A 25,884-nucleotide genomic window follows, 5' to 3' on the forward strand; every position below is an offset into this window, starting at 1 on the left:
CCCGTCTGGCCCATGTCTGCAGCTTGGGACCGCTAGCAGGTGGGTTAGAAGGGTGTGGTGTGTGGGTTTTAACAGGTTGTTTGCTCAGGCGTGGCTCCGTCGCTTGCAAGTCCCCTAAAACCCAACCAAAAACCAACAACAGTGGACATCTGTCTTCTCTCAATACAACTGTGTACTTATGTAATCTATCCTTAGAGCAACCCGTTATACATTCGGCTTTACAATTCTGAGTTGGGTTTCGATGTCCCTTTATCAAACCAATCAGCCCATGGCCGTGACTTCTTCAAGCGCGCACCCAGTAGAGGAAGATGGCGCGCCTCATTCTTTAGAGGCAGACGACCTGCAGAGCCAGGGCCGCTCAAGCGCCGACACCGAGGCTAACGAAAATTGGAATCCCAATACTGAGCTGCTTTATCCTGACCGTCCAACCCCACGACCAGATGAAGGTAAATTGAGTCTCTTAGACGGGCTTGCTCTCGTCATCGGCCTCCAGGTCGGATCTGGGATCTTTGCCGCACCGAGTCAAGTCACGCTCCACGTTCCGTCTGCTGTAGCAGGCGTCAGCGTATGGGTACTTGCGGGGCTCCTGGTCTGGACCGGCGCTGCATCCGTCATCGAGCTGGGCCTCCAGGTCCCGCTCAACGGCGGCATCCAGGAGTATCTACGAGAGTGCTACGGCGACTTTGCCGCCTGCGCCTTCACCTGGTCATGGATAGGCATATCGCGCCCCGCGTCTATGGCTCTCATCACCGGCATATTTGCCGACTACATCTGTCGCGCATTCTTGCCCGCTGACAGTCACGTCGCTGCGCCTTGGCTCGCCACGAAAGCTGTTGGTCTCGCCGGGCTTTGGATTATCACTTATGCCAATTGCACGGGTGCACGGACGGGTCCCAGCATCGCGGGGGCTTTTATGTTCCTCAAACTCGCCACGTTGATTGGCATCACCATCGTCGGCTTTGGCGCGGCCATCTGGGGAAAGATGTATGGCCCCGACAAAAGTGGACGCGTCACGTGGGCCACACCCGATGTTACTCCTCCAGATGATCAACCCACGGCCTCACTGAAGACCCTTGACGACGCCTTGTTTGCAGCGCTCTTTTGCTATGCCGGCTGGGAAACAGTGAGTTAGATATAATCGATACCGCTATTCGACTTTACTAAGTTAGAGCCAGATCGGGTTCTTCCTTGGAGATATGCAGAACCCTAAGAGGGACTTGCCTCGTGCGTTGACAGCGGCAATCTCCATCGTGACGGTGGGCTTTGCCCTGGTTAACATCTCGCTGTACATGGTGCTTCCCCTGGATGTTATCAGGGCTACATCGACCCCAGTTGTGGTACGTGATCACCAAATGATGCCGTCACACATATTGACTAGACGTGCCTTATTATGCGACGCAGGTATTCGCCCAGGTTCTACTAGGAACTCCGGCCGTGGTGGTGGTCTCTTTGATGATCGCTGCATCGTGTATTGGCGCACTCAACGCGAACGTATATGCCACAGCCACTCTTTGCGTGGCCGCCAGCCGGCGTGCCTATCTGCCGCCGGTATTTGAAACACGCCCATTGCAGTGGCCCTGGCAGCGACCATCGAGGCGACGAGGCCCGGCCCGGCCCGACAATGCAGAGCCGTCGCAATGCAAAGTACCGACGTGAGTTGATACCAAGTAACACCAATTCACGAGTCACTGACTAAGTTGGTGAAGTATCGCCATGATCATGAACTCGGCACTAGCCTCCGTGTTCTTCTGTATGGGTACATTCACCCAGTTGGTCGCATTCAAAGGTAGCATTCCCTGCACACTGACTTACTTGCCTCCATAATAACCGTGCGATAGGTATTGTGGAGTACTTCTTTTTCTTCTTCACAATTCTGGGAGTATTTGTCCTGCGGAGTCGTCAAAACACCGAGGGCATTTCTCCATATCGAACTGGATCTTGGAATCCCATCATCTTCAGTCTGTGCGCAGGTCTAGTAGTAATCAAAGGCGCACTCAGTAATTATGTGCAGGGCATTGCATTGATGTCAACTATTACACTATCCTACATTATCTATCGGGTTAAATCAAGCTATCAATGGTATTAGTCGATAATGATGGTCAATCTCAGGGGTATCTTCGCAGAACAATGCAATTCTCTACTGCCTTGCCAAATGCATCATCATCAACCTATCCTCCTCCCTTAAGTCGCCTCCTAGCGTTCTTGGTCACTGGAACTCCCGAAACCAATATGTCATTTTATCGCATCGAAAACCGGGGCCTTGAAAGTCTTGTTATTCTCCACGGATGTTTTGATCCTGAATCGAGGATCCCTTTGGACATCCATCTCTCTCCGAGGCGCCTCTAGACGGGCGCACCACGCCTCTCTGAATTCGTTGAAATCCTGCTGGAAGGACTCTCGCCCTGGATATACTTTCCTGGTAAGCCCCTATATCAGTGGTTGACAGATTGGAAGCGCCACTCACCTTCCTTTGTGTGGAATTCAAGCTGTAGCTGCTTGTACTCCACGAATTCTGGCCCACCGAGATCCTTGTATAGTAGACCGTCCAAGTTCAGGGGTATGCCAGCCCCGTCCGAGATCTTACGAAGTCGAATTCTGGTCTCTCCTGAAGACTTATGCGGGACAATGCATAAGATGTGTTTCTCCGGGCTCTTTGGTCGGAACGACAGCTTCGGGGGTGGCAATACGCACGTCACCGTCGTCTCATCCACTGCCGGGGAATATTCATTAGAATCAACGAAGCAGCATAAATGACGGGGTGAAAAGTAGAAATAGAAGCGCTGGCTTACCAATAAGTACGTATATGGCTGGCTGTTGACCCTTGGTGAAGACGAATAGCCTTGTACAGTTCAGTGTCCTCTTGACCCTCTCGAGCTTCTCCAAAGACGCATCCATGGGGGAAATGGTCTTTTGCAGTATCGAGCTTCGGTGGGAACTCCTGGTGCCGTCTGAAGATGACTGGGAGTCCGCCTCGTGGTTGCTGTCAGACCAGAATTGCAATCTGGGGTATCTGAGGGCTTCGTCTGATTTGCTCCTCTTGAGGACAGCCCCCAGAACTCTTGTGAGATCCAACTGGTCAGCTAAACATGGTCTGCACATGCATGGACAGGGACTTCACTCACTGGAACTCGTCAAGGAACGCCATGCCGAGCATGGCGCCCTGAAACCCGTACAGAGCTGTTGACGGAAGCATGGCGTTAGCTCGGGGCTCCTACCCACCCACCTTGGGCGAAGTGAATGAATGTCAAGAGCAGTGGAACTCTTCTCACTTACCGCTGGTTCCACTTTTGGTCTTGAGAAACTTGTACTTCAACCCCTTTTGTGTCCCTCTGCAGCGCATGTATATCTCAGCGCCTTCAGTAGCTTCGTCATCGGCAGAGGCGTAACGAGGCATCAACTCCGCATTCTTCTCGACTACTCGCGTATTCATGAGCATTCTCAATTAGCATTGCTTACTGAACACCAGAAAGGTACATATGAAAATGGGCGACGGAACAATGCTTACAGCGATCACCGCGTATCACGCCATTCCTGTCGGTGCGGATGCGGATACCTTCGTCCAACTTATGCTTGAATACGCGCAACTTGCAGGACATGGAGTAGCTTTGAAAGTCTTTGGAGTTTGGCCCGATGGCGACGATGTCACTGTGGAGGATGGCCCAGCTCGTAGTTAGTGCTGCGATATGAGTTGGCGCAGAGCTGTTGGGAACTGACCTATCGAAGGGCTTTGGAGGTGAACCACTTGGGACGTTCTCATTGAAGAGCTCTTCTTCCCCATCCTCTGCTTCTACATCGCCAGAGGTTGCCGTGCCTGATTCCCTGGCTGTAACAAGGAGTCCCGATGACTGGTCCGCGAGTGGTCGGCCTACAGAATCGGGGTCCCATGGGACTGAAGCTTCGGAATGTCGTGTAGGCGTTGGCCCATGCAGCCCCCAGGTATTCAAGGTGTGCGCCCGTTGATTTGTGCTTCGGTTTCCTACCACTTGGTTTCCAGACGGTTGAGCAAAAGGGGACCCTGGTTGTACACCCTGGTACCGGCCCTCTCTTGCATTGTGTTCGTCTCTCCACATAGGCGACGTAGTCCGCTTAATGGGGAGACTCATGTTGCGACTTGCCATGCTGGATGGGGATGGACTTGGCGCAGAGTCGCCACGTTGATGGGTCATCGGAGGCATACTAGCAAGGTCGCAATGTTCCTTTTCTTGAACCATTGGTGCTCCTCTAGAAAGGAGTTCGGAACCTGAGCCTTCAGCTTTCGCGGACGACAAGTCCAGGTCCGGCACAGCCGCATGTTGCGTTTCCTCGGGTCTCTCCATCTGATGCATTGACCGGGGAGATTGCACCAGCTCATCGGGAGAGACCGCGGCATGATGAGTCTCCAATGGCACCGGAGCGACATGGTCGCTACTCCTTCGTAACTCGCTGTAACTGAAATTCGCGGACAAGGGGTATGAGGAGGATGTCTAGACCGTTCCCCGTTGTTAGACCGACACCAAAAGGAGGGTGGTAAAATCATACCATGGTCGTGTCGGTAGATGCTTTACGCGCATCCTTGGTTGAGATTGAAATGGACATCGTACTGTTGCATTGATCCAGCAGGTCATAGTCAGGAACATCGAAAATCTTGTGCCGAAACCGCAGCAAATTCCGCATGGAGTCCTACTGGCGTCAGCTGGGATACGCAAGAAAGAGAAAACAAACATGATGAGACGTACACTTCCCAAACGCGACAAGCAGATGTCAAAAGCATTCGTTGGGGTCTCGTGCCTTTCTTCTAGCATTGAACTGAGTAACATGGCCGTCTTTACTAGATCCAGATATGCTTGCGAGAAACGCCCATGGATCTCGTGCTCATCTGTCGGTATCTGGTTGGAGACTCTGTCAATAATGGCCCAGAGACCTGATGCATCAACCCGATATAGGACAACACTTACAGGTGTACTTTGTAGTGATTCCTGGAACTGAGATAGTATCGGGTGTGTTAGACCGCCAGAGCTCCTAGATCGTATCCGTCGGCGGTAACGCACCTTTGTGGCCCAGTATGCGGCCAGTTGAACCCGTGTCCTCGAGGCGAGCCGTGGTTCATTCCCTTCTCTTAACGCACTCCGCATCTTGAGCTTCAATTTGTCGTGCACGAGTCGGCCGTATTCGTTTACATCGTAGTGTTTGCGGAGGTGGTGAAATCTTGGGTGTCGCTGGGGAGGTGGGGTCGAAGACCATCCTTGCAATGAATCTTCGATCATTTCCCGTAGTCGTGCCCCTGACAGATTCGACTGGTCGTGGGATGATTGTTGCTCGACACTACTTTGGGTATGCGAAGGATTGATTAGCTGATTGCCTGGACGGGCAGCAGAACACGCGACCATTTACTACTTACCCATAACCTAAGAGCCCCCTTTCCAATAGATGGATGTAAAGAGAAAGTCCTTCTTCTGCTCCTTGAATAATCTCCCGTATGGGCAATAACTCTTTGATATGTCGTTTGGATTCTTCAGACGATACTGGTTCCAGTTTGCGCGTGTCGCTTATCCATTGTAGTAAGACCCTATGAATCAGGTCGAAGGTCTCAGACAGGCCATGAAGTATATTGTTATCGATTAACTGGATCTCCAGCTCGGAAAGAACATGAAGAATGAAATGTTGTTGGGCCTTGGTAAGGAGACCGAGGACTTTGCGAAGGCATGTTTCGAGCTTTTTCAGCTGCCCTGGTACTTCGATCTCCCAAAAACACAAAGCATATAGGCGCCGGGCTTCCTCCCTCAGTGTCGCGAAAGACGCCGATGAACCCATGACTGAGAGCCAGCGTATAGTGGCGGAAGAATAAGCCAAGACTCGCCGCAATGTCAGTCGCAATGCCTGCGTCCTTCTGTATAATTGACAGAAGAGGCGCAACTGATTGCGATCAAATGGTGAAACGAGGGACCTCGCGTCAGGGATCTGTATCTCTAGGCAACCAACCATGACCATCACAACGGCTGAACTGGAACACAATGGGTGCCTGATGGGCTGTAGGAGATGTCATAGTGGCTGTAATGGAGAGGCGGGAAAGGCAACCGGAAAGCAAGGAAGCACCCCCGCTCTTCCCCTCCAAAAGAAAGCAGCTGCCGCGCCCTCATGGGATATACGTATGCACATGCAGGTCAGCAGCAGGCTGGGTTGAAGATCGGCTCCAGCGTAGGGATATTGGGAATGTACTTCGTATGTATTCGGTACATGGTGGTTCGATGGGTCGCCAGCTTCGCGAGGCGCCCGGGCAATTCATTAACACGCCTCTTCCTCCCTGCGCAGAAGATCTTCCGCCCGATCGTCTCAGTCACTCTTTTTCCCTGAAAATAGGACAACTACCCCCCGTTTTCCAGTGTCATCGCTGTATATCGAAAAGACTGCCCAGTTCAATTCGTCTCTGTGGAAGATGGAGCCCGAGCCACACATTGTACGGGCGGAGGGCCGACAGCGACGCCCAGTGACGGAGCCAGTGGAAGAGGTCCCCTTACATGACAGGAGTGCAGCGGACGAGCCCCATTCTTACAGGTACGCAGCCAGGGCTCGTCTGCAGAAGGTTGCCCCCCGCGAGTATCTAGGCTACCTATCCACGAGGTACGTTTTCAGCACCTAACTATGTTCTATACAGAGGAAGTGGCGTGAAAAGTGATGCTGACCCAACTTTCAGCGCCCTGACATTGAACCGTATGGTGGGCGCTGGCATTTTCATCGTCCCAACAGCCATTCTTGGTATCACCCAGAGCAAGGCTGTGAGCATATTGCTGTGGTTGGTAGGGGGGGTTATTACATGGGCTGGGTAAGGACTATACACCCTCGTCCCACCGACGTGGCATGCTGCCACTGTTGGACCCATCAACTTACTAAGACCCCTGATCCAGAATGACAGTTTATCTAGAATATGGCATCCGGTGGCCTTTGACAGGCGGCGAAGTTCACTATGTGGGTACAACGTCGTCTCTGGAGTTCTCCATCGACGTACTAACCCTTATCTACTAGGTTCACCGTGTCTGGTACTACCCCCATCAGCTCATGACATACATGTATTCGGTCATGTTTGTCGTTCTCAGTGGCAGCCATTCCAACGCTTTACTCTTCGGTAGTGGGATACTGATAGCCGCCACTCCCGCCGGCACCGTATTTGACTATCGTCTACAGAAGTTTTTCGCCGTCGTGTTGCTTTCCGTTGTCTGCATATTCCAATCGTTCTCTAGACTCAACTACATCAGGTTTAGCGACGTGTTTGCTCTGTACAAGGGCCTCGTGCTCTCCTTCGTCTCCATTGTCGGCTGGTTCGCCCTGGGAGGGGTCCGATCTCCATTGGCTTTCGACACTGGCGACTATGGGATTTCCAACCTGCAAAATGACACCCCTGAAGTGGGCGTGAGCGCGCTCGCTGTGGGCATCGCTCTCTTGAATATCTTCAGAGCGTATTCGGGCTACGAAAACGTGAACTATGTGAGTCGCGCTCTCGGACCACTTGGTTATCTCGAGTCTAGATCCTCCAACTAAACCTCGCAACCAGGTTCTTGAGGAGGTTCAGAGGCCTTCAAAGGACAAACATCGCGTCTATCGCCGCAGCCTAAAGATAACAGTTGGACTCATCACATTCTGGTACATAATGGTCAACGTTGCATTCGTAAGCACAGATAACCCCTGATAGCATGGCATAGACGCAACATTGACGACAAGTTCCAGTTCACCGCCTGTACTAAGGAAGAGCTCTTGAGCACCAACGATACACTTTCCTTGTTCTTTACCAAGGTATTCACCTCTGATAAGCTTCTGAAACACATCTTCTGATTCGGACTAGGTCTTCGGCCCGAGCAGCAGCACCAGAGTGGCTTCCGGTGTTCTACAATGCATCTCCGCGGTTGGAAACGTCATGTCTGCAACATATACTAATGTCCGAGGTAGGTGATATGAGATAGAGAGAACCCGAGGCTCTGTATAGCCTTGCTAATTTGTACAGTGAAGCAAGAAATTGGGCGGATGGGTATCATCCCTGCCCCAGAGTTTTGGGCATCTTCAACCCGGTATGACACGCCTGGGCCCGCTCTCCTTTTGCATTGGATATTTTCGGTGCTGTTCGTCATTCTCACACCACTTGGCGACCCTAATGGCTACCTCGTGACGAGCACCATGTTTAACTACAGCCGTACCATCATTGAAAGTAAGGTGCAAAATCCTCCTGCCTAGGTATCATCACGCTTACCTTTGATTAGTTGCTCTTGGCGGTGCCCTTCTCTTTGCACCGGCCTTGAAAGTTTTTGAACATGACGGGATGCCGTGGCGACCTCAGAGTTCTAGGATTATGGGGAAATGGCTCCTGTACCCCCTGACTCTCCTTTTCGTCCTTTCAAACCTATTTGTGTTCATCGTGGCCTGGTTCCCGTCATCTTACCAAGACTCTCTACGCCTGAAGAGTCCCGTGCTTACTAGCTACACTGGGCCCATTGCATCACTGGCGATATACGGTGCTGCTGTAATCTACTGGCTTCTTGACTTGACTGTGCTTCCCGCTCTCGGGTACAGTCTGGATGTGAAGGATCCTGAGCTGACAGGCAATGGGGATCAGCTCGAGATCATATTAACATACACTGTTTGTAAACCCCCGCAACTCTTCATTTGTGTAGTGCAAGGCTGACTTCGTAACAAGAGGACCATCACAGAACCCGCAGAAAGCTTCTTAGGCATGCTCGTGCCCGTACGCTCACTCTTTCAGCGGTTCTGGGGCAGCTGGGGCTATAGCAGCTACGTGCCAAGGGATGGCTCTTAGTGTACGTACCGAATTCCCATTACGCGATATCTTGAGGCAGCCTCATGTAGTCATCTCGTAGTCAACAGGGCAAGCCAGCCACGCAGTGACATTTAGCTGAGTATCCAGCTAGGAGCAACGGGTTCAATAGCCATCACAGGATGTAATGTATAGCTTTTATTTTCATTACAGTTAGTTTGACTCGAACTTCTGTCCAATTTGAACTATGCATGACAAGACATAACGTCAGGCAGTATTTTCGTCGTCTGAACCGTAGGTGATATAGTGGTTCGGTAGTAGCATTGCCATGCCGCAAAGACCCAGCATCGTTCAGACGGCAGAAGCCTACCTAAAGAGTTTTCTTAATCTAGTTGGACCAGTCAGGTCTTGAATCCGTATCTCAAGTAGCCCCCAGAGATGCGCCATCTGCTCCGGGTAAGTGGATAAGTAGGGTAGATCAATACCGCACGCAGAGGCGGTAGACCGGCTAATTCAAAAATTGATTAGGATGCATAATCTTAAATGGGACTCTATAAGTTAACCGCAATTATTTAGGACACTGGATCTTCTGGATCGGGCGCTTCGTATTTCCCTTATTAAGAGCTCAGTGCACGCCGACTTCATCGCCAGTATTTGGCGAAGTCAAGCAACTTTCGCACCTAACGCTACTCGGTAACAATGTTCGCCCAATTCTTTCTTGGAGTCTCGTTACTCGTTGGTCGCGCGTACACCCAAAACGATGGGAGCTACAATGGGAGCGACTTGGACGCACCAATGCTGGCGGGCGGGCCCAGAGGAGGCCAAGGTGCCATGTTGAGGTTTGGGTGCTCTCAAGTATGTCCACACACGTATGTGCAGTGACGACTATGATATTGACACCTGACTTGGCTAGGCCGTCATCGAACGCCTTGACCCGTATATCTTCCTACAAACCCATAATGCAGGATGTTCACTGATCCTATCAGACTTGTGAACCCAAATCTGAATCCATCTGCGCATATGCACCAGATAGTCGGAGGGGTAAGTACGCTCCGGTCTCTTCTACATACCCAACTTCTCTGCTGATCGGGTGATGATGATTTACGGTGACACTGGCGCAGAATGCATTCAACGCTTCGATGCCACTAGAAGACATCTCCCAGCTCGCGACATGCACGACGTGTCACTTCACCCAGAACCTGTCCAACTACTGGACAGCGAACCTGTACTTCAAAGCTCGGAATGGCACCTACAAGCGCGTCCCGCAAATGGCGAATCAGTTCAACGACGGCGACGAGGGTGGGATCACCATATACTATACCTCGCCGGGAACCAACGCCACGACGGCCTTCAAGCCGGTATGTCTTCATTACCCGAACATACGAAACCACTTGAAACCCCTTCCCCCTTTGCTCCCTGACGATGGACTGATATCTCTCTTCTAGGGCTTCCGCATGCTGACGGGCGACTCGACGCGACGCACCTCGGAGAACCTGGGGAAAAACATGCAGCAGTGCTACCGGTGCTTTTCGGAGCCCGGGTTTGGGGGCAGCATGTACTCGCCGTGCTTCGATCCGAAGTGGGATACCGATCACCTGCCAAAGCAGCCTTGTCCGGGCGGCATTCGGTCCAACATCATTTTCCCCCTGTATGCACCGTCTCCTTTCTCTCGTAACATCATGTCCGTCGCGGAATAAAGAAGGCGTCATGATTCCTGAGCTGATATCATGGCAACATATTTCAGATGCTGGGACGGCAAAAGTCTCGACAGCCCCGACCATCGCGAGCATGTTGCTCACCCAGTCGGCGGACCGCCGTCTTTTTCTGTTGTCAGCGGCACTTGCCCGGAAAGTCACCCGATCAAGATCCCACAGGTCATGTTGGAGGTAGGTATATCATGCTTTCTTTCTCTCCAGTATGCCTATCGAGGAGTGGTATCAGCTAACTTTGAAATTCCATATAAGGTCAACTGGGATACTCGGGGTTTCAATGACGTCATCGAGTGGCCTGAGAACGGAAGTCAGCCGTTCGTTCTTTCGACTGGGGACGAGTAAGATATCTACCAGGTTCTGTTCCGGGACGGCGTCGCTGACTGGTACTCACACAGCACGGGATATGGTCAGCATGGAGACTACGTAAGTTCTTGTCCGAAGTAGTCGGCAAATGAACACCGCTGACGAGAATCCCAGGTCTTCGGTTGGCAAGACGATTCGCTGCAGCTGGCCATGGACAACCAATGCTACCTTCGCAACTGTTCGCTCCTGCCGTCCCAGATGCCCCCGGATAAGAACAAGTGCAGAGTCCCCGTTACCGCCCCAGAAAACATAGACGGATGTGAGTTGTACGATTTGTATAATTTGCGACCAAAATTCACTGACCAATCGCAGGGATGGATACGCTTCCCGGAGTGAGCATGGGGTAGTTCAGCGTAGATCTGGTCACCTAATTGGGTAGATACCGGGTTTCATAGGCACTGAACCGGTGTCAAGCAATTCTCAGGCTTGCATGTACATCTTTTATCACGCGAGAAAGTATTAATGGAATCTTTGTCCTTCATAAACTAGGGCATGATTGAGACTACCTCATTCAATGCCTGCTTTTGTCGCTGACCTGGCTACTATAGCAAAGGGTAAGCGGCCTAACTCTCAACAATTCTTGGCAAGCCCAGTCATTTCAGGTGGCATAGTATAGTGGTCAGTACAACACATTGTGGTCTAGCATCATAATGGTCCTGTGTAGACCCCGGTTCGATTCCGGGTGCCGCCAAATCTTTTGCTTTTTTGCCAAAGTCAAGGAAATCGTCTGCTACTCGTCGCCCTCCCTGGGTTTTATCAAAGCCTCCCCGAAGACTAATATGTGAACAATCAGTCGCGGTGGTTGCATTCACCAGTTCCCCAGATGACGAAAGCACAGGCACGAAAGGTAGAATGGGTCGGCTTGTTGTGACGGTAATCTCGGAAAAAAAGGGGGAGGATGTAGAGCACTACTAAACGTTTTCCAGGCGGACAAAGTTTATCGGAATCAGTACCCTATGTTCAATCTATTACCTAAAAGTCAGAATCTATATACCATCTATTATCTATATGTATGCATGAACCAAAACTCTAGTCGATCAACTTTCCGCTCATGAAATCACAATTACGCAGGCTTTGTTACCCACCCTTCCTACGAAGCAAATGGGATAATGCTCCACCGGACATTCAACTCACTCCTCCGACAGCATAAGAAAAGCCGTATCCCTCCGCATGATGTAAACCTCCCCGACCAGCACCGCGCAGCCGACCGCGGTAGCAATGGCGATGATCGGCGCGTTGACGCGGAGGAACTCGAGCCGCCGGACGACGACGCCCTTGGACAGCAGGATATCGCGCCAGAGTAAGCCCGCCAGCGAAGCGCAGAGCGCCGAGCTGAACGCGCCGTAGTTGACCCCGAGCGCCATGCCGTAGACGGCGCCCCAGAAGGTCCGGTCGGTCGTGGCCCGGCCCCCGCTCGCCAGGATCTGCTGCCAGGCCTGCATGATGCGGCAGAGCAGGATGGTGGTGCCGATGTTGGTGCCCGTGAACTATTTCCGGCGTGTTAGTCAGAAGGTATGCCAAGGAAGAGGAAAGGAGGAAGTACGTACATTACTCAACACCACCCCCAGAAACCCCATCCCCCCCACCGCCCCCACGGTCCCCGTCCGCCCGATCCAAGCGTCCCAGCCGTACGCGAACACGGGCACCCACCCCCTCGTCACCAGTCCCTGCACCAGCACGAACATGGCGAAGGCGAACGGCACCAGCTCGAAGGGCAGGCGGGACATAACGATGGACGCCGCGGGGAACGTCTCGCGCCACCAGGTGTACGCGCGCCGGGCGACCGAGACCAGGTTCGCTGGCTGTTCGGCCTCGCGCTTCTCGCGCGCTTCGAGCTCGCGCGTCACGGCGGCGGAGAGCTCGGTGTCGGTCATGCCGCCGCCGCGAGAGGGCTTCTCGGACATGTTGCCGTCTCCGATGCCGTCGCCGTGGGGGCCCCCCGACGGGCTGCCTTCTGTCTCCGAGGACGAGTTGGTCGTCACGGGGGCCGTGTCGGTGGCAGTGGGGTCAGCCGATGGCGATGGCCCACGTAGCTCTTTTTCGATGGCAGCACGTTCCTCGGCGAGACGACCCTTATGGGCGACGGCGCGCGTCGTGTGCCGGTGGCGCCAGCCGAAGAACAAATCGGCACTGAAGCAGAGCACGGCGGCGGGCGCCGTAACGTACATGACAGGAGTGGGCTTTCCGCCACCACTGGCCGTGACGGCGTTGATGACCAATACTGAGATCAAGGTGGCGGCCATGATGCCGACACTGATAGCTGCATGACGGCGGTCCAGATAGGGGTTAAGAATCTCGCCGATGCCGGGGCTACGGTCCTCGCCCGCGCCCGCGTGGGGGATGTTGGGGTTGACGGGCGCCATCTCCTTTTCGGCGTCGGGCAGCGTGTGCATGTCGATGACGTGTGGCACGAGCTTCTCGTTGCGGAAGATGAGGTACAGCAGGCACGGGAACAGGAGCGCCGCGGTGAAGAGCACGGGGACGATGATGTTGGCCGTATAGTCGATGAACTTGATCTGGAACGCGCCCGCCAGCACCAGGTTCGTCGGGTTCGACGACACTAGGATGGCCGAGCTGACGTTGGCGATGGCGAACTGCGAGAAGACCCAGGCCCGCGCCGAGTCGATGTTGCTCGAGGCTCGGATCATGTACGCGAGGAAGGCGGTGCCTGATAGTGGTGTCAGCCATCGAGTCAGGGTCTAGGGCCAGAAAGGGGTGTCAAAGAGCAGGAGGTTCTGCGTACCGGATAGCACAATAGGGTCATTCCCGATCGCGGTGCCCAGGGCGAAGAAGAAGCAGTAGAGGTAGAGAAAGAGCCGGTGGCCCTTCGCTCCACCCTTTTGGAGCACCTTGAAAGCCAGGAACTTCAGCAGACCTAACGCGGGCGTGTTAGAAAGGTGTAGCCACACGATCTTGTAGTAAGTTGACTTACCTGAAGCATCAATCGAAATGGCAATGTACGCCAAAGTGATGAAGAAGATCATGACATCGTAGGGTTCAATGTTGTCCGAACCAATGGTGCCTGTGGAGGAAAGGGTCAGCCTGGGCGGAATCTATGTCTCGTGAAGGTTTGGCAATACTGACCATCGTATACCTCTGTCCTACCGATCGCCAGAATGGCCAATAGAAACAGACAAGCGTACACAGGGGCAGTGATGGTGCTGATAGAGAGACGCAACGTCACCCAGTGCCCACCAGCCTCATTCTCCGACCGCTTGGCATGGTCGCGCGGCGGGATGAGGCGCAACTTGCTCAGCACGGCCAGGAAGGCTTCCCATAGTATCCGCGGTACCGGTATGGGGATGTGGAACGGAAAGCTCACGATCACGTCTGGTCTCAAAGTGTTAGTCAACTAGGCTGAAACTTGGTCGCAAGTTTCTGCGGGGAACGGGAGGAGTAGGGACGACTTGCTCGTGATGACAAAGACGACGAGGGTGATGATGGATCGCCAACCACTGATCTGGCTGATATCAGGCGGCGGCGGTCGTTGGCTCATTTCTATCGGGTGGTGGTGGATGTAAGTGGTGTCTCCAGCAGCGCCGGCACGCCCGGCAGTTTATGCTGGTGGAGAGGGGCCAAGACACGAAAAAGGGGGGGAGATGCGAGCTGTGTGGAACTGGCTGCACCACTCTTGTCCACTGTCGTCTGGAGGTCGATGGCCGATATTACCTTAGTTGATGCGCCTTGTCGATGGTGATATATGTCTTGGCGAGGCTCGGTATAGGTTCGCGATGGGCGCCGCTGCTCGTCCCGACGTCTGGTGCTGGGCAAATCCCTTCTTCCTCCACCGCTTCGGCACGGCTGACCGCCTGAGCCTTGCAATTGGGTTGCGCACACGATGCCAAGCCTGGCCGTCGCTGTTCACAATCGCATTATCGTCGCATGACAGTATGGCGTTATTTCGGAAAGAGGTGTGCTGGTATATTGACAACGTGACAGGCAGTTTGGTCTAGTTCCGGCAGTGAGTAGGTACTGATTGAAAAGTCCCAATGTAGGTGATCGCCAAAAGGAATCTCGTGCCGGGGGTTCATTGGGCAATTGGGCCGCGTTGTTTGGTGCAAATTTGCGGGAGCTGATCCACCCTGGCTGACGCCTCTTCATTGGCTAGCGCTGCCAAAATTCTTCCACCGGTGGGGTGGCGTCTCGACGATGATGCTTTAGCGAGAGCCGGCGGACAGGGTGACAGGGGATACGAGATACGAGGCGCGATTAGATTAGGGAGTCCAAATGTCCGGCTACTTTAACCGAAGGCTTTCTAGCTACTGCTGACCTCATATATAGGCCAATAGGGGAAAGGCGCCGATATACCATCATGCAGCAAGCCCTTGTGCACTCATTTAGACATCAATCAAGCCTCCCGTAGAGTACCTGTCGAGTGCATGCATCCCGGGCAACTGTGGTCCCGTCTTGTCTCAGAATGAGTGGTGTCCCCATGGAGAAGATGTACCTACCACTCCACCAGCAATCGTGGGTTGTAGTCTAAATAAACGTACAATTCCAACTTAAGAGAAACATCCCACTTGACCCGTACCCGCTCTTTAAACTACTGGTGGTCACTGCGAAGCCCGAATGTTGATGATGTTTTGACTTCGTGAAAGACATATCCGTTTTGAGAGGTCCGAAAGGCGTTGTATTGCATCTACGACTTATGATGCTTTCTTCTCTAAACATCAGATGGCATTTGAGGATGGCTTGTTCTTAAAAGTCGTTCGTTGGCGCCGGGGGACTCGCTTCGTTCGCATCGGGTCGAAGTAAGGGGAAGACGAACATAGTTTGGTTGCAAGGCCACACGAGGGAAGCCTTGCCGGCATCATGGCTTCCATGGATACGACCGGTGACATATTTATTGACAGTATTTCACCCGGGTTGCAGGAAGAGCGCCATAGACTTGTTTGATAAACTCTACACACAAATACTTCTTGCCCACTAATCGCCGGCTGTGCCTCCCTGCGCGCAGTGGTGCCTGACGTCTGGGGACCACAAATACCCGCTTCCTAAAAAGGTTGCACAGTCAGGATTCCAATAATAGGCGTGGTTCCATTCCAGATCGGTCCAATATCAACTCTCTTGATAATGTTTCAGCAATATGTATGTGCATTGCCCAGAGGCTTGGCCAATGAGAAGAAAGCGAATAGAAGCTGTTCTCCAGCGTTAGCCCCAGTGGTTCACCCTTGCTGCTGATCCGGGGTTTTCCTCTCAACCACGGATTCGCAAAAACAAGGGCCTACCCTGAAACGCATACCGGGTTTATTTGAATTGTTTTTCACGGGACTCAATCGACGGGACACATGACTCTTGGCATCGGATCGAGGCAAAACGGTGTCCGCGGCTGGGGCCCATGACATAGCTCCGGGCTGTGTCGAGCTCTCTTGGCAGAGCTGACAAAAAACGGCCAACCCAATGCATTCATTCCTTAGCCAACATAGAGTCACTAAATAGACATGTCTTTTCACGTAAGAACAGTAGTAGGATGTAATAAGATATAATTTCTAGGTGTCCTCATGAGCTATAAGTAATACTGGTAAAATGGCATACGGTATGCCTTGGTGGGTTGAAGAAGTCGTAGCAAGTGAGTGACAGATAGAAGATGGTATAGGAACATCCAAGAGAAAGGGAGAGAGAAGAAGAAGAAGAAGAAGAAGAAGAAGAAGCAAATTTACATAAACATAGCTGGCTGGGTAATATGGCATATATATCATAGAAATCAGTCAACATCCTTTTTTTGGTTGATCCCAGCGCCAGCGCGGATATTACCGCACAGCAAAATACCAAACGCCTGGGGTTCATTGACTGGGAAGCACACCCACCGTGCTACCAGCCAACCTACGAATCGAGGAGCCCCTCCCGTGTCCTCTCCCGACTCTTTGGCTTTTCACCTGCGCGCCGACGACTCGACCGGCAACCCCTTACTGCTCGCCCGCCTCAACGCCGGCCCAAAGTGCCACAGCACCAGCGGCATCAAGATGGCAATCGACAGCGTCACCACCGCGAGCAACGTATTGCCCCAGCCCTGGCCGAGGTCGGCGTAGATGGGCGGGCCGAGCAGCGGAAACGCGAACTCGGACAGGTGCTGCATGAAGGTCCCCGCGGCGTGGGCGCTGGCGGCGTACTCGGCGCCGTACGACTCGGTCACGTACGGCTGCAGACTGAAGAAGCCGAGGATGAGGCCGATGGCCAGGAAGAAGGCCGCCAGGTCCGGCACCACGTAGTGCATCTCGTTCTGCAGCGCCCAGCCGTACAGGATCAGCGAGGGCGGGATCAGGATGGCGGCGCCGCTGTTGACGGGGAGGCGCCACTCCGGGCGGTGGCCGGTGGTGTTGTGCTTCTTGCGGAAGTAGGCGGACCACTGTCGGAAAGCGTGGGTTAGTATGCTCGTAGGTACATAGAAAGTGGTGGGAAAAGGAAAAGCAAGTACGTACCCCGTCTATGGCATAGCGACTAATGTGTAATCCGAGGAGAAAGCCGGCGCCGAGGGCGAGGATATTAAGACTGGCGCCAATCTTGTCGAAGCCGTAGAAGAGGACAAAGTTCCTGTCAAATGTCGAAATGCTGCAATGAAAAGCATCGAGTTAGTGTTGCCATTAATTATCCCGGAATAGGATGGAGTGGCAACTTACAAGAGATACATGATGCCAAAGAGGTACGCCCTGTACCCGAACGCCAGCTGAATAGTGGGATGGCAGATGAGCATGATATAAGGCAACGCAATCTTCTTCATCATCCACTCCTTGTGCGTCTGACCGGGAACCTGGTAGGGCGTATGCAAGGCCTGGTTTCCGGTCGACTGCTTGAGGCGGTCACACTTCTGCTTCAACAGCAACGGGTGCAGCGACTCCTCCAGGAACACAAAGGCCAAGATAATGGCGATGGTGCTAAAGATGGACGTCCCCCAGAAGATCCACCGCCAGTCGCTGAACTCAGCAATAGCAGCCCCGAAGATGGGCGCGATAGCACTGCCGAGGAAAGGCAAGTAAGCATGAACCGCATCGCCCCGCCCGCCGATGGGCGCCGGATAGATATCGGCCGTGAGCCCCGGCGCAATGATCTGCGGCGCACTGGCGCCCAGTCCACCAATAAACCGGAACGCCAGCAGCTGGGGCCCCGACGTGGCGAAGCCGCAGGCCGTGTTCCAGAGCATGTGCCAGATGTGGGCGTACTTGATGATGGGGGCGCGGCCAAAGTACTCGAGCAGGGGCGCGATGAAGGCCGGGCCGATGCCCGCGGCGAGCACCTGCATGCCCATGATGAGCCGCTGGTCCGTCCCGGGCGCGATGTTGAGCTCGGCGCCGATGACGTCGATGGCGGGCCCCACCATGGTGGCCGAGAAGGGCGCGATGAAGCTGAACGTCGACAGGATCAGCGACGTCTTGTACTTCTTCATCATGGGCCAGTTGCTCGGGCAGGCCGGGTCGTCCGGGCCGTCCCAGTCGACCTAATTTATTGGGTCACGAGTCAGTTACGCTGTTCCAAAAAAGAAAGAAAAGACATTAGGGGGCGGGCTTCAATCGACTCACCAGGTTCTTGTCGAGCGGCTCGGCCTTCTCGTCGATCTCCTCGGTACTGAACCAAGCCCCATTCTCGCCGCCCTTCTCGTCGGGACTGATCCCCCTCTCCGCATCGCTGTTATCCTGCCCGCGGGTAACCGACCGCATCTCGACGAGCGTCGACCCACCATGAACGGTCTCGGGCGGCGGCGGCGGCGGCGGAAGAGGCGTAGCCGTCTGCTCCTGCGCCGTGGTGATGCGCAGGGCCTCGAGCAGGACGCGGACGCGCGGGTCCTCGAGGTCCTCGCCGGCGGGGCTCATGCTCAGCCGCGAGTCGGGCAGGGGCGGGAACGCCTCGCTGCCCCGGACCGCCCGCGGGTCGGTCCGGGGCGTCCGGGGCACGGCGCTGTGCAGCTGTGCCGTCGGGTAGGCCTCCTCGTAGTCCTCGGAGAGGCGCCGCAGGTGGCGGCTGCGCGAGGGCGTGCGGGCGGCGCTGTAGCGCGGCGGCCCGCGGGACGACGACCCGTTCGAGGTGATGGACCGCGAGTGCCGCCGGTTGCGGGACTGGGAGCGCGCCCGCCGCTGCTCCGTCGACGGGTCTGCTGCGTACTGGCTCTGCCGCCGGCTCCGCAGGTACACGGGCTCGGGCGGGGGTGCGTCCGGGTCCACGAACGGGTCTCTGGGGTTACGGCGGTCATCGTGCAGGTCTTCTATGTCTGCGTCGGGGTGCGAGTCACTGCTGCCGCCAAGGCGGCCGCGTTCGTGACTGGTGAATAGGGGAGGCAACTGGTGCTCCGGGGACCGCCCCGCGACGCGCTGGTTCTGCCGGTTCCAATCGCGGCTTGTCCTGCTCGGCCTGCTGGGCGACGTGTTGCTCTGGACCAGCGGGGGGCCTATATCATCCTCAATGTCCTCGGGGTAGCCTCTGTGCTGCTGCGGCCGTTGGCGGCGAACGCGGCCAGATCGTGGGGAGCCGCCGTTTCCGTTCTCGTCGGGGCTGTCACGCATGTAGGGAGACTCGTCTTGGGAGGAGGAAAAAACCATCGTGTGAGGTCAAAAGAATGTTAGCGTGTGAGTCTGCTCTGTGCAATCATCAGACGGTCAAGAGAGAGACAGAGACGAAAGAGCGTGATGATAATTGGACAAGAATATTCGTCTCCCATCAGAGCCTCCAAACGGACAAGACATTCCAGCGTCTATGTATATACTCTAAAGCCTCCTCAGTCACCCGCCTTCTAGACCGGCACCATGCCAGAATGGTCAGACGTTTGTTTGCGCTGGGGATGCATCGCCACGCCTACCCGGTCCTGAAGTCTGATTAAGAGTTTCTGAGTTTCCAGACCGAGGGGGCGCTGCTGAGGAGGTCTTGCTCGATACGAGATGCCGGCCGGCGTCATCGTGCATCGCGGGCCAGCTGAGGCAGGCTAAGATTCTTGGGGCTCTTGGTCCATGTCACAGGATTTGTCTTTCGGAAGGCCGGGGCCGGGGCCATGTATGCGTCTGCTGAAAAGCAAATGTTGCTACACGCACTGTCCCAACTGAGTCGCCATGCCTGCGTGGGATCTGCCAAGCAGCCCGCAGCATCCCTGTCCGGCGTCGCACTAGTATTAGTCATTGGGGGAAATAAGATAGATGCGCCCAACCTTATCTGGCTGGGCAGGGGTTCGATGGGGCCGCTCCATGCCAGCCGACTTGTCAATTGTGCAATGTTTTAACTATAAAGAGAGAAATGACGTCGGAGATATATTGGCCCTCCCCTAATATAGCAACCCTCTATATTCAATACCATCACCAGTCTACGTGAGGAGGCATGTGAATAAGTAATTGAACAGATACATCATCTACTGTTCGGTTATCTCGGCCATTTGGCTTCGCTCTACTGGTCCCATCTCTGTTGTTGACGATACTACCACTATTGAATGAAATGTCGCAAAGTCAGCGATACACGTTGGCGTGTATGATCGGCGGAGATTGGCCCATGGATAAAACCTAGAATGATTACAGATCCCGGATCTCGAGCGGCAACCACCACGAACAGAAACCGCCGAAGGACCGTGGGGAAAAAAAGGGGAGGTTGACGATTTGAGGGGGAAGGGGAGGGGATGCGGTAACAGGGGACATCGATTACGCCAAGTCGCCACCAAGGTCCCGGCTGTGGATCGGGGATGCGGCGGGGGAATCAGATTGGGGTCACGCAAAGCCTCAAGAAGATCGGATGGAAAGTATCGACCGGTCGAGCTGGATCTGCAGTCTACACAGTCACACATTCTTCCATTTCGTCCCGTCTTCTTCCAGCCATATTCGACCAGTCATGACTGGTGTATTAGAAATTGTCAGATCTTGGCGCCCACCGCCCGATCGCCAGCTCCAGAACCCCTCAGGGGGAACAGTTATTCGCCAAATGCTTCGCCAGAAGTCCCTTCCGAATAGCCGGAACCGTACTTGGCACATACGAAGAACGTCCAAGACCTTTGACGACATTGTTGCGGCTGTGGCAGCTCAACCACCGGTGCCGTTGTTTGAGATAGTTGGGACGAAGACCGGACTAGCCCCAACCTACTTACACGAGCACTAATGCAAATCCAGCCGCCACGCCTGCCAACAGCGTCGTCGAAACCCATGGCCACGCACCGCCCAAGAACGCCATCTGAAAAGCGGAAGACCTGCCCGCCATGGCAGCACTGCTGCTGGACGAGGTCGTCGTCGTCGTCAACGGAGCTCCCTCGTCTGTTGTCTCGGTGTCATTGTCGTGTTTGAAGGTGTCCGACTCGCGGTGCACCAGGGCGACGATGGGCATGATGGTGTAGGCGAGGAGCTCGGATCGAACCTTTTCTGGCAGGGCCGTTGTTTGGGTGGACAGCGGGCCTGTTGCCGTGGCCTGGTTGAAACGGCCGCTGACCGTGGTTCCGAAGATGCTGAGCTGGGTGAGACCGGTGGTATAGTCAGACGCAGAGCCGACAAAGCAGACCGACCTCGGCACCTCGACTGAGGGCAGGGCAGCAAAGCACACCCCGTTCAAGGCACGAGCTGTCATTGAGCTGTGCCACGTATGTCTTGTCAGCGGAATCTACTCACCCTCACAGCGTCGTCGACAGATTTTGTGCAAAAGGATGGCCATTGTCTTGTCTGATGTTACTCACCTTGGACAACACAAGATGGCAGTTTCGCCATGATCCATGGCACCCAGCAGCGCATGATGTCCGGCATACCCGAAGCGCTTCATATCGTCACTGAGAGTGGCTTTAGCCGTCGTCATGACGGTACCACCAGTACGATCGAGAATTCCCGTTATCGTGGAGCCTGGGTAAGTGAAGGCAGGGCCTGAGCTCGTGATGACCCCCTCTGCGTTCTTCGTGGCCATTCCCACGGTGGTCCAGTTTTCTGGGCAATGGAGACCCGGGGAGAAGTAGTCGAGTTTGTTGTTGACCTTCACGTCGCTCTTAGAGCGCAGGGCGTCGAGCTCGACTCCTGATGGATAGCAGTTGTCTTGCTGGAAGCTGCAGCCGCCATAGTAGAAGGTATCTGGTTCGGTGGTTGGCCCTAGCATCAGTTGGGTTGGCTGGGCGGTCATGCACGATGCCGGTGCCGTGTAGGTGGTGGTCAGTGGACCGGCATTGTGGAAGGAGAATCGCGATAACGATGTTGTAGATGGCATATTGGCTTGCTCTGTTTGGTCTGGCGTTTATCACAACGAGACTTGTTGATGTCCTCAAATATTAGGATTGCTTGGAAACGACTGTTGTGGAGATCTCACGACAGACAAATGCCCTAAGATATATTACTGCTTATAACTGACCGTACATCTCCCCAGCAAGATCCGGTTCAGGGCGCAAGGCCCGATGTACCCGTTTGTGCCGCATCGTCGTAATCTGGGGTAAATGCGCCGGCGCCAATCAAATTGTAGAGGTGGCGGCGGTCAAGTGACTATCGACTTGGCGACCCGGGGCATTGGGTCATTTGAGGATGCAGTTATGTTGGTTACGGATGGGAAGACGACATGCAACCTCATTTCGTTGGTCCTTCAAGCGAAGCCCTATTAGATTCGGCGCGCCAAGAAGACATTCAAACGGTAAACTATTCCGCCAACGGTGCTTCTTGCATGCAGCCGCCCTTGCAGGGGCACACATGCAAGCGACTCTAACTATCCGGCGGAACTACTACTGCCTCTTGTAACCGATGGAGGCGAGTCTGGAGAACCAACAAATCCAATCACTTGCCAATTAGGGTCATCCAGCAGATCACCACGCCAGCGCAACAGTTGGACCTGGTGTGTGTGTGGGTGGGTGCGCATGCCTGTACCTGTGTACGCGTATCTGGTCATCTCGCTCAGGGTGAGCATCTACAGAGTGTCAGAGAGAGCCAGACTCCCAAACACACAACAAGCCGACTGTTCGATCCGGTTCGCCACTTCGCGTTCTGGATACCGGACTGTGCTACAATGCGTGTTTCGCCAAACGTCGGCGCGGTGTTTATCCCCGGAAACGAAGGACGCGCACGAACATGCCACCGCGGTTTCAGCGAAGGTTGGCTCCCAGCACTTCGCAAACTCTCTCGTGGGCACGTGGAATCTCGACATCTCATTTCTCGCAATTCAATATGTCGGAATTGGCTGTGTAAAAGGTTCCCCTGCTGTTACATGCATCTTTCCTCCTGCGACAAACGCAGATACCAGGTAACAACATTGCCAAGTAATATCACCAATTGTTCGTCGAAATTGACCAGTCACCTGAATGGTACGAAGGCATCAGGCATAACCAGACTCCTCCGACAATATAACTGTCCTCATACACCCGACTTGATAATGTCCGCGGCCTGAAGAAGTAAAAGAAGAAAAGAAGTCAGTCTCAAACTCGTAACAACAGCCAAGTAGATATCCCTTGAATAAAAGAATAATAATGTGTACCTTCTCTGCCATACCATACGTCGGCTGGCAAGTATTCGCCCCCGGCAAATTCGGCATGATCCCCGTGTCGATAACGCGCAGGTTCTTGACCCCATACACCCTCAGCGTCTGATCGACCACGCCCCCGAGCGCCAACGGCATCATGGCCGTCGTGCCCGCGGGGTGGTAATCGCTCGGGTAGACCCCGCCCCCGCGGGCGAGGTACTCCGCAATCTGCTCGTCCGAGACGACGTCGGGGCCCGGCGCGGCGTCGACGGGGCCTAGGTCCCGGAGGGAGGTCTCGAAGCTGTAGCGGCGGACCCACTTGACCATTTCGACGAGGACGCGGAGCTCGACCGGGTTGCTGAGGGTGCGGTAGTCGACGATGGGCGGAAGGCCGAACGGGTCCGCGGGGTCGATGTTGACGCTGCCCCGGCTGAAGGGCTGGTTCAGGATCGGGTTCGTCGGGCCCAGCGTGCCGTTGACCTTGAACCGGGCGAAGACGGTGTCCTTGGACCGCATCGCCGCCGCCAGCCCTTGCATCTGCGCCGCGTAGCCCGCGGCCACGGTGGCGTCCGTGTCGTCGGGGAGAAAGGCGGCGTGGTCCTGGGTCTCCAGCTCGCTGGCCAGTTCCTCGAAAAGGGAGGGTGCGACGGCCGTCAGGGGTAGCCAGGCGGCTACGTTTTCGATGGCGAGAGAATAGGGGCCTAAAGTGGAGATGGGTGTCGGTTAGTTCCGGGAGAGCGTGACTGGCTTCAGATGGTTAGGGGATGATATTTACCTGATCGGTCTTTTTCCCAGGATTCTTGGGCCCACTGGCGGAATGTAGCGTTATTGGGGATATCGAAACCGTTGGGGTGAATGTCCAACAATCCGTCGACTAGACGTTGCTGTTGTGTTAGCTGCATTTCGACTTCCCACTTGGCTCGTACAGACAATACTCACATGTAATGTTCGTCACAATACCAACATGATCCTGGAAGTTCTGGCCAACGCCGGCAAGATCTACCACCGTCTCGATACCCGCAGCCTCGAGGACCTTCTTGGGACCGATGCCGCTGACCTGGAGAATCTTGGGGGTGTGGATGGCGCCGGCCGCCATGATGATGTCCGTCTTGGCCTCCACCGTGAACAGCTCCGTGCTGTTCTGGGTCTGGAACTCGACGGCCGTAGCAGTCGTGCCTTCCAGTATGAGTCTGCGAACAGTGGCTTCCGCCATGATGTGGTAGTTGGGCCGGTCGAGGTTCTCGTAGTGCGCATTCAGAGCGAAGGATCGTTCATGCTTGACGGGGTCCACTGCACACAGCCGATGTTGTTAGTCTGAGAAAAGGCGATAAAGGGTTTCCGTTGGAATACTCACTCAAAGTTGGGAACCAGTAGACACCGGCACCACCCGCGCCGCTATCGACAACGCGTTCCACCCCCGGCATCTCGTCAAATGCAGCTACCAATGGGTCTAGATGGTCGAAGACGGTTAGTGCATGGCATCAACTCTGATTGGTGGACGACAAATATGGCTTACCGAGACCCGGATATTGGAACGTCTATTGGTTCTTGACGTTAGCTAGTCGCTCTTCGATGAAGTTTTAGGGACTTCGCCCAATACTCAGAAGATAACATATCCTAAACCCCCTCAAGACACACGGAAATTAGAACGAACGAGATCTGAGATTCACTTACCGGCCAAGCCGCATGCAAACGCGACTCCGACCCCCAGTACGAAGCATCCCAAGTAATATTGAACCGCTCCGCCACCTCCCTCGGCGGCGGCGAGAAGTTGAGCGCCTTCTTAAAGTACGGCAGGATCCCCTCCCAGTTCCAGCCCAGCTCGTCGCCGTCCTCCCCGAACAGCAACCCCCAGCGGTCGTAGTCCTCGGCCGACCCGCGCAGGTTCATCATGCTGTTGACCCCGGAGCTGCCGCCGACCATGTTGCCGAGGACGATGGGGTAGGTCTGCCCGCCCAGCCCGGCCTGGGGCGCCGAGGTCAGGTTGTAGAGCGGCTGGGCGGGGTTCCCGTCGTTGAGGAGGGGCCCGCCGCCGGCGACGGGCAGGTAGGCGGCCGGGTCCGCGAACGGGCCCGCCTCGAGCACGAGGACCGTCGCGTCGGGGTCCTCGGTCAGCCGGTCCGCGACCGTCAGGGCCGACGTGCCGCCGCCCACGAAGACGTAGTCGTAGGCGGGCAGCAGGTCCGAGACGTCGGCGATCTGGCGGGCTTGGTGCGCCGAGCGGGGGATGGCGAAGCCGCGCGCGCAAGACGCGGCCAGCGCCAGCAGAAGGGACGAGCGGGAGATAGGCATCATCCAGAAGGCTGTTTTAATGTGCTATGGATGGAGAGAAAAGAGGTGGCCCAGTTCAGCCATCAAACCAGCGGGATACCCTTCAGATTCGAAATGGGATATGAAGGTCGCCTCGTCAAAGTATTTATACACCATGAGGAGGACCCTCGTTGATAGGGATCGGCATATACATGCAGATATCCAGAAGGTGACGCTGACAGCTTGGCGGGCACGCACACGTTCCCATTGGGGTCGCTTCTCCGTGGGAGGATCGTGAGGGGTCGACGGTGACACCAGCCGTCTCCAAGAGGCAATGCGACGTATGCACAAAACAAGCAACTCCGTTGCAGAAGCCAAGCTTCTGTTCCGTGTACCGAGCCGGAAACAGCCACTCGGCCGTGGGGTATTAGTCCGGGGCCCCGCATGGGA

The 25,884-nt window shown here is 54.9% G+C and overlaps 8 protein-coding genes across 8 annotated transcripts; 3 read left to right on the forward strand and 5 right to left on the reverse strand.

The window, feature by feature from the left end:
• Positions 1-268: 268 nt before the first annotated feature.
• Positions 269-2,064, forward strand: PG985_003696 (amino acid permease-domain-containing protein; the record flags this gene model as incomplete). Its single annotated transcript, XM_066823465.1, has 6 exons — positions 269-1,123; positions 1,176-1,337; positions 1,402-1,652; positions 1,707-1,786; positions 1,839-1,958; positions 2,012-2,064. 6 exons carry the CDS (start codon positions 269-271, stop codon positions 2,062-2,064), a joined length of 1,521 nt encoding a protein of 506 aa, XP_066686625.1.
• A 168-nt stretch (positions 2,065-2,232) lies between these two features.
• Positions 2,233-5,220, reverse strand: PG985_003697 (uncharacterized protein; the record flags this gene model as incomplete). Its single annotated transcript, XM_066823466.1, has 8 exons — positions 2,233-2,402; positions 2,465-2,710; positions 2,790-3,080; positions 3,274-3,414; positions 3,506-4,463; positions 4,519-4,579; positions 4,935-4,955; positions 5,105-5,220. The coding sequence occupies 8 exons, from the start codon at positions 5,218-5,220 to the stop codon at positions 2,233-2,235; spliced, it is 2,004 nt and encodes a 667-aa protein (XP_066686626.1).
• Positions 5,221-5,959: 739 nt separating this feature from the next.
• PG985_003698 (uncharacterized protein) lies at positions 5,960-8,779 on the forward strand (the record flags this gene model as incomplete). Its single annotated transcript, XM_066823467.1, has 10 exons — positions 5,960-6,125; positions 6,360-6,597; positions 6,671-6,752; positions 7,000-7,458; positions 7,526-7,639; positions 7,699-7,764; positions 7,814-7,913; positions 7,973-8,173; positions 8,226-8,602; positions 8,660-8,779. 10 exons carry the CDS (start codon positions 5,960-5,962, stop codon positions 8,777-8,779), a joined length of 1,923 nt encoding a protein of 640 aa, XP_066686627.1.
• Positions 8,780-9,436: 657 nt separating this feature from the next.
• Positions 9,437-11,159, forward strand: PG985_003699 (uncharacterized protein; the record flags this gene model as incomplete). Its single annotated transcript, XM_066823468.1, has 10 exons — positions 9,437-9,592; positions 9,651-9,673; positions 9,724-9,778; positions 9,859-10,095; positions 10,183-10,385; positions 10,482-10,623; positions 10,702-10,787; positions 10,845-10,872; positions 10,927-11,071; positions 11,125-11,159. The coding sequence occupies 10 exons, from the start codon at positions 9,437-9,439 to the stop codon at positions 11,157-11,159; spliced, it is 1,110 nt and encodes a 369-aa protein (XP_066686628.1).
• A 783-nt stretch (positions 11,160-11,942) lies between these two features.
• PG985_003700 (uncharacterized protein) lies at positions 11,943-14,308 on the reverse strand (the record flags this gene model as incomplete). The annotated part of the gene is given in 5 exon segments (XM_066823469.1): positions 11,943-12,299; positions 12,360-13,480; positions 13,556-13,834; positions 13,897-14,164; positions 14,177-14,308. The coding sequence occupies 5 exon segments, from the start codon at positions 14,306-14,308 to the stop codon at positions 11,943-11,945; spliced, it is 2,157 nt and encodes a 718-aa protein (XP_066686629.1).
• Positions 14,309-16,684: 2,376 nt separating this feature from the next.
• Positions 16,685-19,340, reverse strand: PG985_003701 (uncharacterized protein; the record flags this gene model as incomplete). The annotated part of the gene is made up of 4 exons (XM_066823470.1): positions 16,685-17,158; positions 17,232-17,361; positions 17,430-18,244; positions 18,327-19,340. The coding sequence occupies 4 exons, from the start codon at positions 19,338-19,340 to the stop codon at positions 16,685-16,687; spliced, it is 2,433 nt and encodes an 810-aa protein (XP_066686630.1).
• Positions 19,341-20,686: 1,346 nt separating this feature from the next.
• Positions 20,687-21,951, reverse strand: PG985_003702 (uncharacterized protein; the record flags this gene model as incomplete). The annotated part of the gene is made up of 3 exons (XM_066823471.1): positions 20,687-20,765; positions 20,861-21,334; positions 21,437-21,951. The coding sequence occupies 3 exons, from the start codon at positions 21,949-21,951 to the stop codon at positions 20,687-20,689; spliced, it is 1,068 nt and encodes a 355-aa protein (XP_066686631.1).
• Positions 21,952-23,199: 1,248 nt separating this feature from the next.
• On the reverse strand, positions 23,200-25,479 carry PG985_003703 (uncharacterized protein; the record flags this gene model as incomplete). The annotated part of the gene is made up of 5 exons (XM_066823472.1): positions 23,200-23,885; positions 23,960-24,058; positions 24,124-24,474; positions 24,539-24,634; positions 24,855-25,479. Coding segments are annotated over 5 exons (1,857 nt in total), but the record flags the coding sequence as incomplete, so codon positions are not given.
• Between the last annotated feature and the right edge of the window lie 405 nt (positions 25,480-25,884).

The sequence above is a fragment of the Apiospora marii genome (genome assembly GCF_038362585.1).
Source record: "Apiospora marii strain CBS 49790 chromosome Unknown utg000003l_segment0_segment0, whole genome shotgun sequence".
Taxonomy (NCBI): domain Eukaryota; kingdom Fungi; phylum Ascomycota; class Sordariomycetes; order Amphisphaeriales; family Apiosporaceae; genus Apiospora; species Apiospora marii.